This window comes from Sceloporus occidentalis, unplaced genomic scaffold (assembly GCF_023333645.1).
Source record: "Sceloporus occidentalis isolate IW3139 unplaced genomic scaffold, rSceOcc1.0.p SCAF_5, whole genome shotgun sequence".
NCBI classification, from domain to species: domain Eukaryota; kingdom Metazoa; phylum Chordata; class Lepidosauria; order Squamata; family Phrynosomatidae; genus Sceloporus; species Sceloporus occidentalis.
In genome coordinates, this window is record NW_028316985.1 from 23707436 (window position 1) to 23722522 (window position 15087).

A 15087-nucleotide genomic window follows, 5' to 3' on the forward strand; every position below is an offset into this window, starting at 1 on the left:
CATAAAAATATATGAAAGCAATATAAAATAATTTGGCAGAGACAGAAATCAATTAGAAAGTCAAAACAAATTCTAAGGCTTCAGAAAATAAGGAGGCCTGCTACCAAATTGATATCAAGGAAAGTGCCAAGTGAGATTTTTCTGGAGGTTGTCATAATGAATCTATTTACCTACAATTAGAGTATTGAAAAGAGACTTTGCAAGAGTCACCACATTCCATAAATATTATTCCAGTACTTGTTGTAATAGCAAAACTATGAGATTAGGTTGTTCTCCTCTTTATTGGCTCATGGACAGCAGGTAAAACCATACTGTTCCACTGAGCTTTTACTGATTCTTGCTGGTCTCTGATTTTAGATGTTCCCCCGTTTTATAGCAATGCATATATTTTATCAGATTCCTTTGGAACTGTTCATTTTCAATATTTTTAAGTTTCTTGAACAGAGAGAAGATTGAGAAAAATATCACATATTTCTACCATAGTGCAGACATGCCCTTGCCCTAAAGAAGAAGTGAGAAACATGTATCTATGGGCCACCTATGGCCCTGGGGCCAGTTCGGCAGCCCTTGAAACACTCCTGGAGAGCCCCCCAAGCCCTAGAGTCTCCCCTGCATTTATTTATTCAGCTGAAAGAAATGGCCAAAGACACAACAGAAACACTCAAACCTTCTCTTCTCTTCCCCCTGATTATTCTCCCCAATCCCCTCTACTACTTCCCCCCCCCCCAAAAAAAAATACAGAGTTTGACCACATTTTATGGCAGCTCTTCCAGTGACATCGAGAGCAGCTGTGGGAGGGAATGTCCCTATCCCCTTCACAGGTGTCAATTTCGGCCCTAAATCATACAAATCATATTGTGAGTCAACTTGGGCCTCATATTTGGAGAAAGGTGGGATATAGATTACATAAATAAGTAAGTGAGTAAATAAATAGATGCAAAAGGGAAACAAAACATGAATAGAGAAGTTATTAGGCTATACTATCAGAGAGTATCCTCTAGTCTTTCTTTTAAGTTACAGTAAAGTTTACTATTGACCAGGCATGTGATAGTAGCCGTTAGGATAATATTAAATGCTAAATATAAAATTACTTAAAACACCAAATACAGCTCATTATATAGATAAATGATGCACTATCCAAATTGACAGTTAAGCAGCAATATCCATGCTAACATCTTTTATATGAAAAATGGGACTCATTCATCAGTAATTAGGGCTTGTTTATTAATTTGTGTGACCATAATTTGTTAAGGCCAGGCCTACTATTACATCTTCAGATAAATCAAGAGGGATACCTTTGCAAGTGCATTAATAGGCTGTGATTTTTATATTGTAAGTCACTTTAGATGCCATATTGAAAGAAAGGCAAGTTAATAAAATAAATAAATGGATTTTTAAGTGCTGGTAATATCTTGTATATATCCTGTAAATACTAACCCTCAGGTTTATGGCATTCAACCACTGAAGATATTCTCTATTGTTTGCACACCAGTTGGATGTAACTATTCTCAGAAATAATACATATAATTTTAAAAATGAATGAAATAATTAAGGGTGCAACATATCTTGGCACCATGTGTTCTATACCATTAGCTAAGGCTTTTCCCTAAAGATTAATTTATATCAATTTCTCTATCATGACAGGCTTAGAAACTACTATTTCTGATCCAGTTGACAGCACCCACTGCCATAACCTGTGCAATCACTCTTAAATTTATGGACAAGTGTCATCCTTTTGATTTCAATTCTTTTGAATAACTTAATGCTACTATTGGGTGAATTTTATTTCTTGTTCACTGGCTGCCTACAATTCTTGTATATCTTGAAACAATAAACTGAAAAGTATTAGTTATGTGCTGTGAAGTCAACTGCACCTTATGGTGACCCTATCCTATGATTTTCTTGGCAAGACATATTCGGAGGAGGTTTGCCATTGCCTTCCTCTAAAGCTGAGAGAATGCAACTTGCCCAAGGTCAACCAATGGGTATCCATGACTGAATGAGTATTTCAACCCTAGACTCCCAGAGTTCTAGGCCAAAGCTCAAACCACTACACTATCCTGCATCAAATACAAAAGTAGTTGAACAAGAAAAACAACTAATTGATAGAGTGATTACCTATACTACAAAATTACATACCTAAATACAAAGCAGAAGCTAGTGAAAAATAAATTAACATAGGTCTTCCCCAACTGGAGTCATTTGTCGTGATAGCCTACAAAATTGCTAATCTCTTTCCATCAGCTTGTTCCTGTAAGGGATAACCCACACTAACCTTCCGTGCTCCATCTTCAAGTTCATCCTGGGGTAAATCGGGGTTTCTCTCCACATGGAGGTTCCAGCGGTCCAGTTGAACAATAGTTCCATCTTCTACATGGCAGAGGATTTTTGCAACAGGTTCATCCGTATATCCCTGAGGGACAACAGGACAATAGTCAGGAGTCAAAAACTGATATCCATTTATATAAGAGTTGTGATGCAAAGACCAGACCAGAATAGAGTATGTTACTATTCAAAAATTGTTCATGGTCTCTATTATTCCAACCATCTTTCAAGAGATACAAAAAATACAATTCCACAAAATTTACAAATATTGGACAAAAGGCAAAGCTATAGAATGACGTAAGACTGGTTAATAATAGACTTAGGTCTCAAAAGCAAACTATATATGTTGTTTTCATGTTTTTCATGAAAAAGAACATCAAAAAGCTTGATTAGGAGCAAAAGAGAGGTGACTTGAGACTAGCACTTAACATTTTACATACACAGAGAAAATGGCAACTACTGGGGTAAGGAACATTAGGCTCTCCAGATGTTTTGGTCTACAGCTCCTATCAACCTGAGTATGGCCACTGGTAAGGGATTATAAGGGTTGTTATCCAAAACATCTGGAGAACTAAAGGTCCCTCACCCCTGATTTACTATTGTAATCCATCTCACTATAAACGGTGGAGGAGAAATTATCTAATCAAGTAAAAGTTTCAGACCTCTCCTTTTGCTCTTGTTTTGGCCTCTCACAGAAAGTTGTACCAACATCCAAGCATCGCACCTGATAGGTCTCTCCAAGCACAATATGCATTCTGCTTACCCCTCCCCAGTTGAGGGTGCGAGCAAGGTCATTCCCAGTGCCAAGTGGAAGCACAGCGACAGGAGGTTGGGGATTTAGCTGCAACTCATCTAGGATGGAGAGGATCCAACCCACCTAAATAACAGGAAAGGAAATGGGAGCATAAAATACACAAAGCATAAAAGCTTCTGAGATTAGCCTCTTGATATTCTAGGCCAAACAATGTATCACTGTTCTCTGTAGGCTGGCTGGCAGTATTTGTGGACAGTGAGCATTTGGGATCCAAAGAGAGGTTTGGTCAGAATCTCAGCCCCATGATTTCCCCAAAACTGTGGAGAGGCCAAAAGAGGATGGAGAACCAGGCACACAACCTTGAGTTACAAGTAGGACAGATTGGATGCAAAGATAATAAATAGATGAAATTCAAAATTCCCTTTCCCCTTCTCCACACCATGGCCCTAATGAAAACATCTCTCTCTCTCTCTCTCTCTCAAACACACACACACACGTTCCTAAAACCTCTATTATTCACCAAGGTAAAAATATACAGACACAAGAATTATGTCTTTATTTTCCCCAGTTTATACCTAACAGAGGTTTAAGTGATAAGGGGGTTTAAATAATGGATCAAAAGAAAGGCCAAGTGTATGAACCACTATCATCTCAGGAGTTCAATGCATACAATTTTAATGCCGACCCGGGCACGGGATGTGATTGGGCTGGAACAGGTTAAAATTGATGTTACCACACACAAAATTGCTGCTGCCCAACAATCACCCATCCTCCAGCAATGCTCTGGCCGCCGATTTTGGTACTAAAGCAGCTATTTTGTATGCAGTGTGATCAGTTTTAACCCGTTCCAGACTGATCCCGTCCCATGCCAGTATTAAAACTGCATGTTATAAATTCCTCAGTCATGTCATAGCCACAATCCTAATCACCTTTTCTATCCTTGGAACAGAGAGAGATTAATCTGGGAGTTCTAGTGGTGGATAGTTTTGCCTCTCAGCAAGTCTTTGTAAAGACAAGATGGACCTTTCCTATTCTTTACGTGAAGTATACTATTATGGAATACTTTACAACAGATACCAAATGCTTGGCCTTTGGCCCTTGGATCTTTAGAATTTTGGGTTAGGATACCCTCTGATATCAAATGCTGTGTAGAAGTATCTAGACTAGACAAAACCTACACCTGAAAGGCCTCTATTTAGCACTAGCCTTCTCACCCACCTATCCACCCAAAATTAATATTGAGCAGGGCCACTGGAAAACCTCCCACTTTCTGTTTCCTTTCTATAACGCAAAGTAATATCTGGTCTCATTGAATATTCACCAAATCCATTTGAGCAAGATTTTCATTTCTATATTTAATGGCTTTTGGAAGAACGTGACATTAATTTGCTTCAAACATAATCTCAGCAAAGATAAGTCATGTGTCGCTCATAGTAATGAGAAAGTGCTGCCTCCATTGGCTCAAAGTGAGAAATGTGAAGGAAAAGGAAGAGGACAACAACAAAGCCAAACATTAATTTTTTATATAGACAGGCTCAAGCCAACAGAATTGGTCCTAGACATCCAATAATGGGAACAACAGCAATAGGCAACTGAGAAGGAGAAAAGAGGCTTCTTGTGATGGACTTAATCTTGTCTTCCACTGCCATTTCCTTTTCCTTGTTTGTCCTCTTATTTAGATTGTAAACCTGAGGACAGGGAACTGTCAGATTAACAATTTGTAAACTGCTCTGAGAGCCTTTGTGGCTGAAAAGCAGGATATAAATACTGAAAACAAACAAACAAACAAACATTCTAAGGAACATACATATTTATTGTTTGAATTCTCAACAGCAATGATGGGCAATCAGGTCTAGACCAATTTTCTGTCCTGGAACCCTGGAAAAATTCCATCCAATAAAAAACAACCTGGAGATGATGGTGGTGGTGGTAATGATGCATTACAATGAGCACTTGGTATCTACTGTGGTTTGGTTCCAGGACCCCCATGGATATCAAAATCTGTGGAGACCATTCAATACCATGGCATAGTAAAATGATGTCTCTTACATAAAATGGCAAAATCAAGGTTTGCTTTTTGAATTTTTTTAAAACTATATTTTCAAGCCATGGATGGTTGAATCTGTGGATGCAGAATCTGTGGATATGGAGGTCCAACTGTATTTTAGGATTATTATCATTATTATTATCATCCCAATTCAAGATTCAAAGCAGCTTACAACAAACTGAAAAACATACTGTTAAAAAGGCCTCCACAACATATCTCAAAGTCTGCACAGGTTTCTAAGGAAGAATATGGTCTTTCAAATAACCAGGACCTGAACTGTGTTGATGGAAATCCACATCTTGTTTTGAAAAACTGGTTGTTGTTTTGTGTTTTTTAAATTCAGAATCAGAGGGGGCTACAGCCTATTTAAAAGGTGAATTGTCTCTCCTAGATGCTTCCAGGAAAGATAATTCACAATTTTTAGGGCCAGAAAAAGAGAAATGCAGGAAGGCTGGAAGTACTGGGCTTTGAGAATGAGCATGTGGCTCAAGCACTACACTTTGCCCATATGTACACTACATTAAACATAGAAAATAATTTTATTCTGGTCCATTTAGCCCATAGCACTGAGCCATGGCAGTTAAAGTAGTGTAAAACTGCATTAATTCTGCAGTCTGGATGCAGCCGATGTGCATGAGGGAACATTGCAGCCAAGGCACCCCAACTGGGGAATGCCTTGGAGGCCCAATTGCTACTAAAACAGGTTTTATTTAAGCACCAAGTAACAACATAGCTATTTAAGACTTTGGGTCCCATTGATTTACTTAAAATGCTATGCATGCAATTTTAAAACTGATTAATCTTTTAAACATGTTTTAACTTGTTAATGTGTTTGATATGCTATTTTGGCTGTTTTAAACTGTTAGTATTGATTTTGCCTTTACACTTAGATCTTTGGACAGAATCAGTTCGCTAAATAAGAAAGAAAGTGATACCACACCGGCAAGTATCATGTCCCCCAAGCCACACATAAATATACCAAGCTGACTTATAACAGGGCAGACTATCTGTTTATCTACATCAGTGTAACATTTTGCATGTGTTCTTTGTTCAAGCCAAAGTGGCCCCCTGTGTATGAAGCCTGGGGAAATTCCAATCCTATCCCAACTGCCTAACCTATAATGAGGGTAGCTGATACAAATAGAAAAGACTTACCGTTCCAATGTAAAGTCAAAGGCACTTACCGTTCCATCTCCACCACAGGCCAGGATTCGCAAATTTGGCATTTTTCTGTATAGTTCAAGTCTTTTGGGGGAGAAAGTATTATATTTTTTAAAAGTATATTAAAAACTATATTTACGGTATATTTTTAAAAGAACTTTACAGAATAAAGAAAGAAGTTTACAAAATATGATTTAAGAGAACATGTGACACAATTTGTATTCAATTAATAAACTCTGGCATATGGTACATCCAATGAAAAGTAAACAATGATCAACCTTATTAGTGACAAACTCTTACTGGTGACATAACCCAGCAGTTAGGATAAAGGAGGACAAGTAATACATGCTACTCTAGTTCAGTAGCATCTTTGGATATAGCCTGTGCAGTGCAACCGGGCTCATATGGTCAAAGCAGGGACTATGATATTATCTGCCACTCTACCACCAACTGGACTCCCTTGTCTCCTTTAAATTTAGCTATAATCCCCATAATCCCCATAAATTATTTGGGGACAGCTTGGTCTTGTGTGGGCAAGACCCATTAGTTTTACAAAGTGAAAAGATTGGTGAAGATGAAAATGGACAGAAATGTGAGATAATTAAAAGACATCTAGACACCCAGACACAGTCACCTACATTTTAGACTTTCCTTGAGGGTGTCACTACAAAGTGTCATGAGGGGGGGGCTGGACTTCAAAATACACCTACACACCACAGGTCATAACAATTGATACTGTACACAAAGAATGGTTGTATTCTTGGCAAGTTTATTTTGCCCTATAGTTTGATCCCTTCATGAGGGATCAGCCTCTCCATTAATGCTAGGGCTTTGGCTTTAACCAAGATGTGTATAGTTATGGTGAAACACAAGAATTTACAATTGGCTGGACATTTATTTGCAAAATCCACAGAGAAATAGTGCACTGAACTGTGGAAACTCTCTCTTGTCAATACCATGTCTTGCCTTAATTTCTATGTATTTCAGAAACATTACATTACACTAACAGGGTTTAAGGATTAGTTTGGTAAATCAAAAATAGATGGGATCTTCAGACAAGATGAATAATTGAGAGGAGGCTGGGCCCCACCTGCTCCCAATTGCTACCAGCCTTGCAATAATAAACCCCTAGAGAATGGTAACAGATTTTTTTTTTTACTTTCAGCAACCTGTATGCTAGAAGAAGAAGGATTTATGTCTTATAGAAGAAGGATTTTCTGTAAAAAGGAGAGCCTGTTTATAACATCTACAAACTCTTCCTCATGTTATTTCAGAAATAACAAGTTGCAGAGCAAGGTGTACTATTTAAAAAAAACTTGTATTGCTTTATGAAACTTGGAAGGACATCTGCCAATAATTGTATTGGCTATGTCAATCTTATTTGTCACTTCCTTTCATACATATTTAAACACGGTACAGAACAGTACACAATTGAGAAAGTTAGGAATGCAGTATGCATAAGAGAAAATCTAATAACTATCCAAGAGCACCATCTTGTGGTATTGAAAAAATATGCTTAGGGTTGTTTGAGATATAGAAAGCTCTACAAATTGTATTAAGCCAAAGACTTTTATGCTGGATCTTCAAATCTGCAATAAATCTTCACATATCAAATTACAGTCCTATGGATACTGTTGGATTGAAGTTCTCATCATTCCCAGATAATACAGCTAATAATAAGGAGTATGATGGGAGCTGTAGTACAACAATTGCTGGGAGGCCATGTTACCTGTTCTTGCACTAAAGACAAGAAAGAGCACATTATGAAACAAACAGTGATGCCAGTTTACATCTGTAATGAGTGCCTCAAATACTCATCAAATGGTCCCATATGAAAGGAATGAGGAATAGCCAGATGTATGAACTTACGCATCTCTCGGTCCTTCCTGAGAGAGGTCAAAGACCTGCCGTGGATTCAAGTACCACATGAACATCTGGAGAACTTTTGTGCCCTTTAAAGAAATTTTTTAAAAAACCTGTTTATTCCTCTAAAGTACAATTCTTGAATCACTATCTCACAAGAAATATCAATGAACTTTTTACGTGAAAGGAATTCTTAACTGAGAGCAATAAAAGGCATTAAAAATAACCCAAGTTAGTCCAGTCCGGCTGTTTCAGTCTGAATCCTAAGCACTGCCTCCCATTCTTAAACCATTTGGTTCTAGATCTACTCTTTTGTTACAAATATACAGAAAGCTGTCAATGTGTTCCCTGTTCCTTGTTTACCTGATTCCCTCCACTTTTTGGATTAACAAATACAAGCAACGGTTTCATGAGAGGGGAAGAAATGGGCTTTATCACAAACGGCCGGCCTTTGTTCTCCTGGAGGAAGAAAATGAGGGAGAAAATTAATAGAAGAAGCTGGCTTTAATTAGACTACATTGGCTATTCTTCAATTAGTCTCTAATTGCTTACCGTTTAGCCAGAGGCAGATAGTGGCTGAGGGGCAGAGAACATTCAGTTTCAATGCAAACTCTTTGGTTTTAATGTAAACTATGTGAATGTTGGGAATAGGGTTGGGAATAGGGAAGCCCATTTTTTAAAAAAGAAAAAAAGCAAATTCAGTTCAACACTAGAATGACTTGTGTATGTACACAAGGATTCAACCCCAGACCTTTTAGAGTAAAGCACCCAAAGCCCTTCATTTAAAAGGTAAATCTATCAATTTCAACTTCTCCCAGTTTTTTTAAATTAGTTCATCCCATTCTGGACATGATGTTATTTGTGACGAGAAATAAATTCTTATTTCAATTTAACTGAATTGAAACTTTGCACATTTCTTATCATAGGATGCATGCATACTCCATTAGTATCATCCTCTAGTTTGACTAGAAACTCTCAGATGACTTTTTTGTCATGGCCTTTTCTCTTCTGAAAAGTTCCTGAATCAAAAACTTAAAAATAATACATTATCACATTTTTATCTTAGTGCATATCTGATCATCTTTTTCCCCCTCTCTCTCCTGTGAAAACGTTGAGAAATGTCCTTCAATGAAAGTGTATATGAGTATGTGTGGGGAAATTCTTAACATTAACCATCTTGCAATTCCCTGGATTCTTTGCATGACCCAGCACTGCTAAAAGCATAATGCAAAACCAATACATCTGGAGCATGCATACATAACACCATCAGGATGTGTTTCTTTCGTTCAGGAGACCCTTAAGAATACAATGGCCATTTAAGTATAATCAGATAATAAGGGCACAGATTTATATAACATTTGCTTATGTTATATTATCAATAGACATTTAGAGATTTAAAAATGCTTACAATAATTTAAATAAAAATACAAGGCCTCTCACCCTGGTGGGAAGTGTGTGAGCAACGGGGATGGAAAGAATATTTGAAAACACTCTACAAAATGGTGGGAAAATGGTTTCTGAAGTGCTGGGAATTTGAAAGAGAGATTCTGATATGGGCACAGTCCAGGGCTTATTCTGCATGAATACATATGCACATAAAATTTCATTTTTAGAAAGAAAAATCACATGAATAAGGGGGTTCATTTTAAATATCACTTTGACAGGGATGTTTTTGTTTTGAAATGAGCCGCTATCCACAGAAGAGATAATTTAAAGGAGTGAGCTAATCAGTAATCACCACAAGCCAGTGGAGTGTAGTGGCTTGAGCACTGAACTCAGCACTCAGGAGACCAGGGTTCAATTCCCTGTTTGGTCCATCATAACCCCTTGGGTAACCTTGGTTGAGTCACACACTCTCAGCCCCAGAAAAAAACATGATAGATTCACCTTAGGATCACCATAAGTTGAAAACAATGTGAAGGCACACAACAGCAACATATCCCACAAAATGGGATAACAGCAACAGCAAACAGTAAAAACAAGTGTTCTGATCTTCTCTTGCAACTGTAGGAGATCAATGGCAAAGAGAAGTCAATCCTTCATTTAGCAAGGAAGGCCATTGTGAATTTCCTATGGTTACAGTGAAGGTTTCCAGTCTATGTTTCTCTCTTCGGAGTTAGCACTGGGCTGAATCTATTTTGGGTGAGGAAGCATGTGTGCTCATTTCCTCCCCTGTGGAGATCCCTTTAAGGAATCCTGGGGTGTGATGTGCTCTGGGCATTCCTAACCTGAGCACCATCATATACCCTCACCCCTAGGTAGTAAGGGAAACACACAGGGAAAGATTGTCATTTTTAGTGAATTCTGTATTGTGTATACTCTTTGTTATTACCATGATTATTATGCAAAGGGATCTTGTAGCAGCCTTGAGTCTCAAAGGTGCTACAAGATCCCTTTGCATACTGATTTTCTAGATGAACCCAGATACATCTTTGGATTCTATCATGATTACTGTTTTCTTTTGTAAAAGTAATAATAGTAGCTGTAGTAAAGTAAATATTGCTGAAGTATTAGTATGTATGCAAAAGCTTGGTTGGTTAATGCAAAATAAATTTGACAGTATTAGCATTCATAGTAGAAATTTTTAAAATTTTACCTCATTGCCTCTTTTGCTGGCTTTCCTTTTAAAAGATGTCCTTTTCTTCCGCCTAGTTGAATTTTTCAGTGAGTTCTATATTTATAAAAGGGAGGGGGAGAGAAGGGAAGGGAAGGGGAAGAGTATTTAAAAAGAATAAACTCTAAGGGACAGTATTTTTATAAGAAACACCTCTGTGACTGTGACAGTACCTCTGGAGAATGATACACCACCTGGCACACATGCGTGAGTTGAAAAGACATGCGTCTCATGCTTTACACTTTTACACCACCAGTTATGGAGAAAACCACACACTGAGACCAGACTTGTACTTTTAGAACTGGGAACTTTCCAAAGCTGTGAGGAGAAGAAAACTAGATGCTCCCATAGACTCACATAACAGCACATGTTGTACCTGCCAACCCTCCCAATTCAGGTAGGAGACGCCCGTTTTCCTTCCGGGGCTCCAGTCTCCTGCCCAATCAGGTTCGTCTCCTGATGTGGAGACCACCTACATAAAAAGGTTAAGGAGAACAAGATAAAACGGGCTATGCTTCATGGGACTTTTAAATTTTTCTTTTAAAGATCATGGCATGACCGAAAGCTGTGCATGCTATGTTAGTTTGATGTTAGCATACCAAGCCACAAATGACTTTTGAAACATAAAGCTGTTAATTGTACAGATTTTTTTAAAAATCTATTTACATCTTCAGTGAATGCGACAATCCTTTTTTAATATATACTACAGCTCTAACCTGGGACTTTATGAATGCAAAGCACATGCCTTGCTACTGATTACATTCTTATCCCACCCTCCCTTCACTACAGCACAGATGGCTCAGTTCCTCCTGCTCATAGCATCTTCACAACAACCCTGTGATGTGAGTTAGAGATGGATCATGCAGTCAAAACTTGAATTATGGAAATGTCCATTGCTGAAATACTATAAATGGAATCACAGTGGGCACACCCAAGTGTCTCGGTTCTACTTTCACCTCACCTCTGACAAATCCTCCCTCCCTCTTGCTCTAAGATTGTGGAGAGCGATGTGTGCCTTTTGTAGCACAAGATCATAGCCACTGTTCATGTTGATCATCTTGGCTTCCCAAGCCTGCTGCTCCCAAAAAAAGTAGAGGCAGGACAAAAATCAGCCTTCTATTGAAGTTCCTCTTAGTGCTAGGATCCTTACAATACAGTTGTTTTCTCCCCCTGCCTCATTTCCCAACAACAACCATTTTTAGTCCATGAGTGGAAATTGTATGGATCTTCTGATGTTGTTGAACTTGAGTCAGTATGTTTAATCAGAGGTTGAATGATGACTTCTCAAGGATTCTTTAGTTGTGGATTCCTGCCCTGGCAAGAAGTTGGACTAGAAGCCCCTTCCAACACTCTATGACTCTATAAGTCTACAATTCCCAACATTCCTCACCATTGGCTATGTTGCTTAGATCCTCTGGAAATTGCAATTCAACACTACCCAGAGAGCTGTATAATCCTCTCCATCCATTTTAGGCTGCAGAATCTTTAACTCAGCCCATATGAGTCAATGAACCCTGTATTCCACTTATCTGAATAGGAAATGCTGTAAAGATAATCCAGGTCGGGAAACAAGACTGGAACAAGACAAAAAGCAACCCACAGCTAAAGATGCTCTTAGCTGTGCTGTTGTTGTCAAGTTGACTTTGACTCATGGTGGCCCTATGAATGAGAGACCTCCAAGTCCCCCTATCATCAACTGCTATGCTCAGGTCTTGTAGATTCAGAGCCCTGGCTTCCTTGATTTAGTTATCAATCTGGAATGTGGTCTTCCTCTTTTACTGATGCCTTCTACCTTACCAAGAACTACTGTCTTTTCTAGTGAGTCATGTCAGGAATACCAGCATGTCGTCTTTTTTTAAAAAGAGAAAAAATCCAAACTCTGTGTCTTTGCTTAGACGTAAGTCCCATTATATTCAATGTGGCTTACTAAGCACTAAGTGCATTTTAGACTGGAGCCTAAATATTTCAGAGACATATAAAGACTTATAAGATATCCTAGATAATGTTAGGAAATTTTGGATAAAAGCTAACATTTTGCTTTTCTATGTCACAGAAACCTTGCCAGGGGCATTGTTGGTCTGTATGTCAGACAAACTGGATGCCACTTAAAATTAAATTCTGACTCATCATATTTCTTTAAAGCTGTTATACGTGAGTTCACAACTTGTGTTTGCCTGTAGATGGAGCCATGGGGCAGTGTCCTCACGCTGGATGCCATGGCTCCTCCCCTTCACGCCATGATGTCGCGCACTCTTCTAGATGATGCAGCACCAAAAGGGCATCACAAAGTCACGCCACCATGGCTGTGACACCCTTTAGGCTGGATTGGGGCCACAGCATTCAGTTGCCACAGCACCAATCCGGCCAGTAATGGGGCAGCTACAGACCACCATTTTGGGGGCGGTCGACACAGCCCCTTTGTTCATTTAAAAGAATTCATACATGAATTCTGCACAGTCCTGCAGAGAAAATGCTGTTTTCTGCACAAAACAACCACAAGCAAATTCTGTGCAGAGTAAGTCCTGAATTGTGAATAGGTTTTGAAAATGGCATGATTTTTCAAAGCTTTTATTACCCTCCTCGATCCAATACAGGGAGAGGTGGGATATAAATAAATATTATTATTATTATTATTATTATTATATTGCTGAAATTACTGAAATTCAGCAATAAATTGTTGAAAATTGCTGCAATTACTTATTGCTACTTTCAAGAAGAAAATTAGTAAAGAATTACATTCCTACATGACAATCAACACTTGATGTCTCCTACACAACTATTAAAGGTTTGGTATCCCTCTCCAGTTTTCAATCTGCCAATCCTAAAATTAATGGATGGAGGCAAACTACAATTTCATTTTCTAGCAATTACTGTATTTTATTGGTAGCAGCTGTATTTCATTGTTTTATTGTTAGTGGAGAGAACTTTTCGGCATGCTTAAATTGCTAATAAATAAGCACAACATGTAATAAAAATTAATATATAGCTATTGTCTTATTTAATTCATATAACTGTAAAGGAAGAGTACAATATAGAGTAAATGTAATCAAATAGCAAATATATACTTTTCCTGACAATAAAGAGCAACCATTCCAGATGCATACAGGCAACATTTCAATAAAAGCCTCCCTACAGTTAAAGTTACCAGATTAAAAGCTGAAGAGAGCTCTTGTACCTTTAATGTTTACAAAGAAGAGAGAATTTATGTAGGTGTTGCTTTTCATGTAACCAGATGACAAGCAAGAACTGTTGAAATTGCTCTTCTACCCAATCATTAAAGGTACAGGATCTCTCTCTAGCTTTTATTCTGGCAACCTTTCTCACAGGTCACCAGCCAGGGACACCTAAATATAAATTTTAAAAAAGAAACACTATTCCCAGGATGCTGTATTCACCTGATAGATTCTCTTTATATACTGTGGTGAAAGAGGCAACAAGTGGATCAGATAAAAGATCACTTCCCTGCATTTTTGCCTCACTCTTGGCTTGATCCAGAAGCAACCAGTGAGGATTGGAAATGATCAGCATTCTCAATATTTCACCTTTCTAACACTTCATAATAAAGGACTGAAAATACATTTGGCATCTGAATCTGATTTAGACACACTTCTAATCATTTAGCATGACAAGAACAAGCTACAATGAGCCTCAGGCTCATGCACTTCCCTGTTCTACTCCTACAGAACTTTTAAAGCAGGGGTTAACAGAGATGAGAAAAGTTTACAGCAGGACTTAGAAGATGGGAGTTTCTGGCAGGTATAGTCCTAAAAAGGAACTTTTCCAAGCTTGGCCAAGGGTCATGTGGACTCTAAATCACTCTGTAAACTCTGTCTACTTTGCAAAAAAAAAAAGAACCAACAACCCTGCTCTCTTTTGAGTATGAACCATTGACTCTTGGCTGCAGCCATACTCACTTTCAGTTTTGGCCACACTTATAACTAGAATACAGAGACTAACAGATTTAAAGAGTATTACCAAAAGCTCTGACTGGGGACTTTTCCCCACATCTGTTTAAAAGAAATAGGCAAGATCATCAGTTTGTAAGATTAAGTTGCCAGTATTTCCATACTTTCATAAATTACATTCACACCATTCCTCCATAACAGAAAGGGGGGGAAGGGGAATGTTACGATTACTTCTGAACTGCTGACTTCTATGTCAGTTAAATGATGAATCTGCTCTGGGTTTTTGTATGAGTTATAAAAAGAGCTATCCATGGCTGCATCCGCACTGCAGAAATAATCCAGTTTGACACCACTTTAACTGCCATGGCTCCATGCTATCTGGTATTTGTAGTTTGTTTTGGCACCAGACCTCTCTGAC

The 15087-nt window shown here is 38.3% G+C and overlaps 1 protein-coding gene across 6 annotated transcripts in view; it reads right to left on the bottom strand.

The window, feature by feature from the left end:
- LOC149311767 (diacylglycerol kinase iota-like) overlaps positions 1–15087 on the bottom strand; it is a 303704-nt gene that overhangs the window by 136052 nt on the left and 152565 nt on the right. For 4 of the 6 annotated variants that reach the window (XM_089527875.1, XM_089527873.1, XM_089527876.1 and 1 more), the window contains exons 9-14: positions 10747–10821; positions 8514–8609; positions 8157–8239; positions 6311–6371; positions 3089–3202; positions 2276–2413 (exon numbers count right to left, since the gene is read on the bottom strand). In XM_089527875.1, coding sequence (XP_089384001.1) covers positions 2276–2413; positions 3089–3202; positions 6311–6371; positions 8157–8239; positions 8514–8609; positions 10747–10821 — 567 coding nt within the window. Of the gene's footprint in view, positions 1–2275; positions 2414–3088; positions 3203–6310; positions 6372–8156; positions 8240–8513; positions 8610–10746; positions 10822–11140; positions 11237–15087 lie in introns of all 6 variants that reach the window. The other 2 variants (XM_089527871.1, XM_089527872.1) reach the window with 1 other exon arrangement.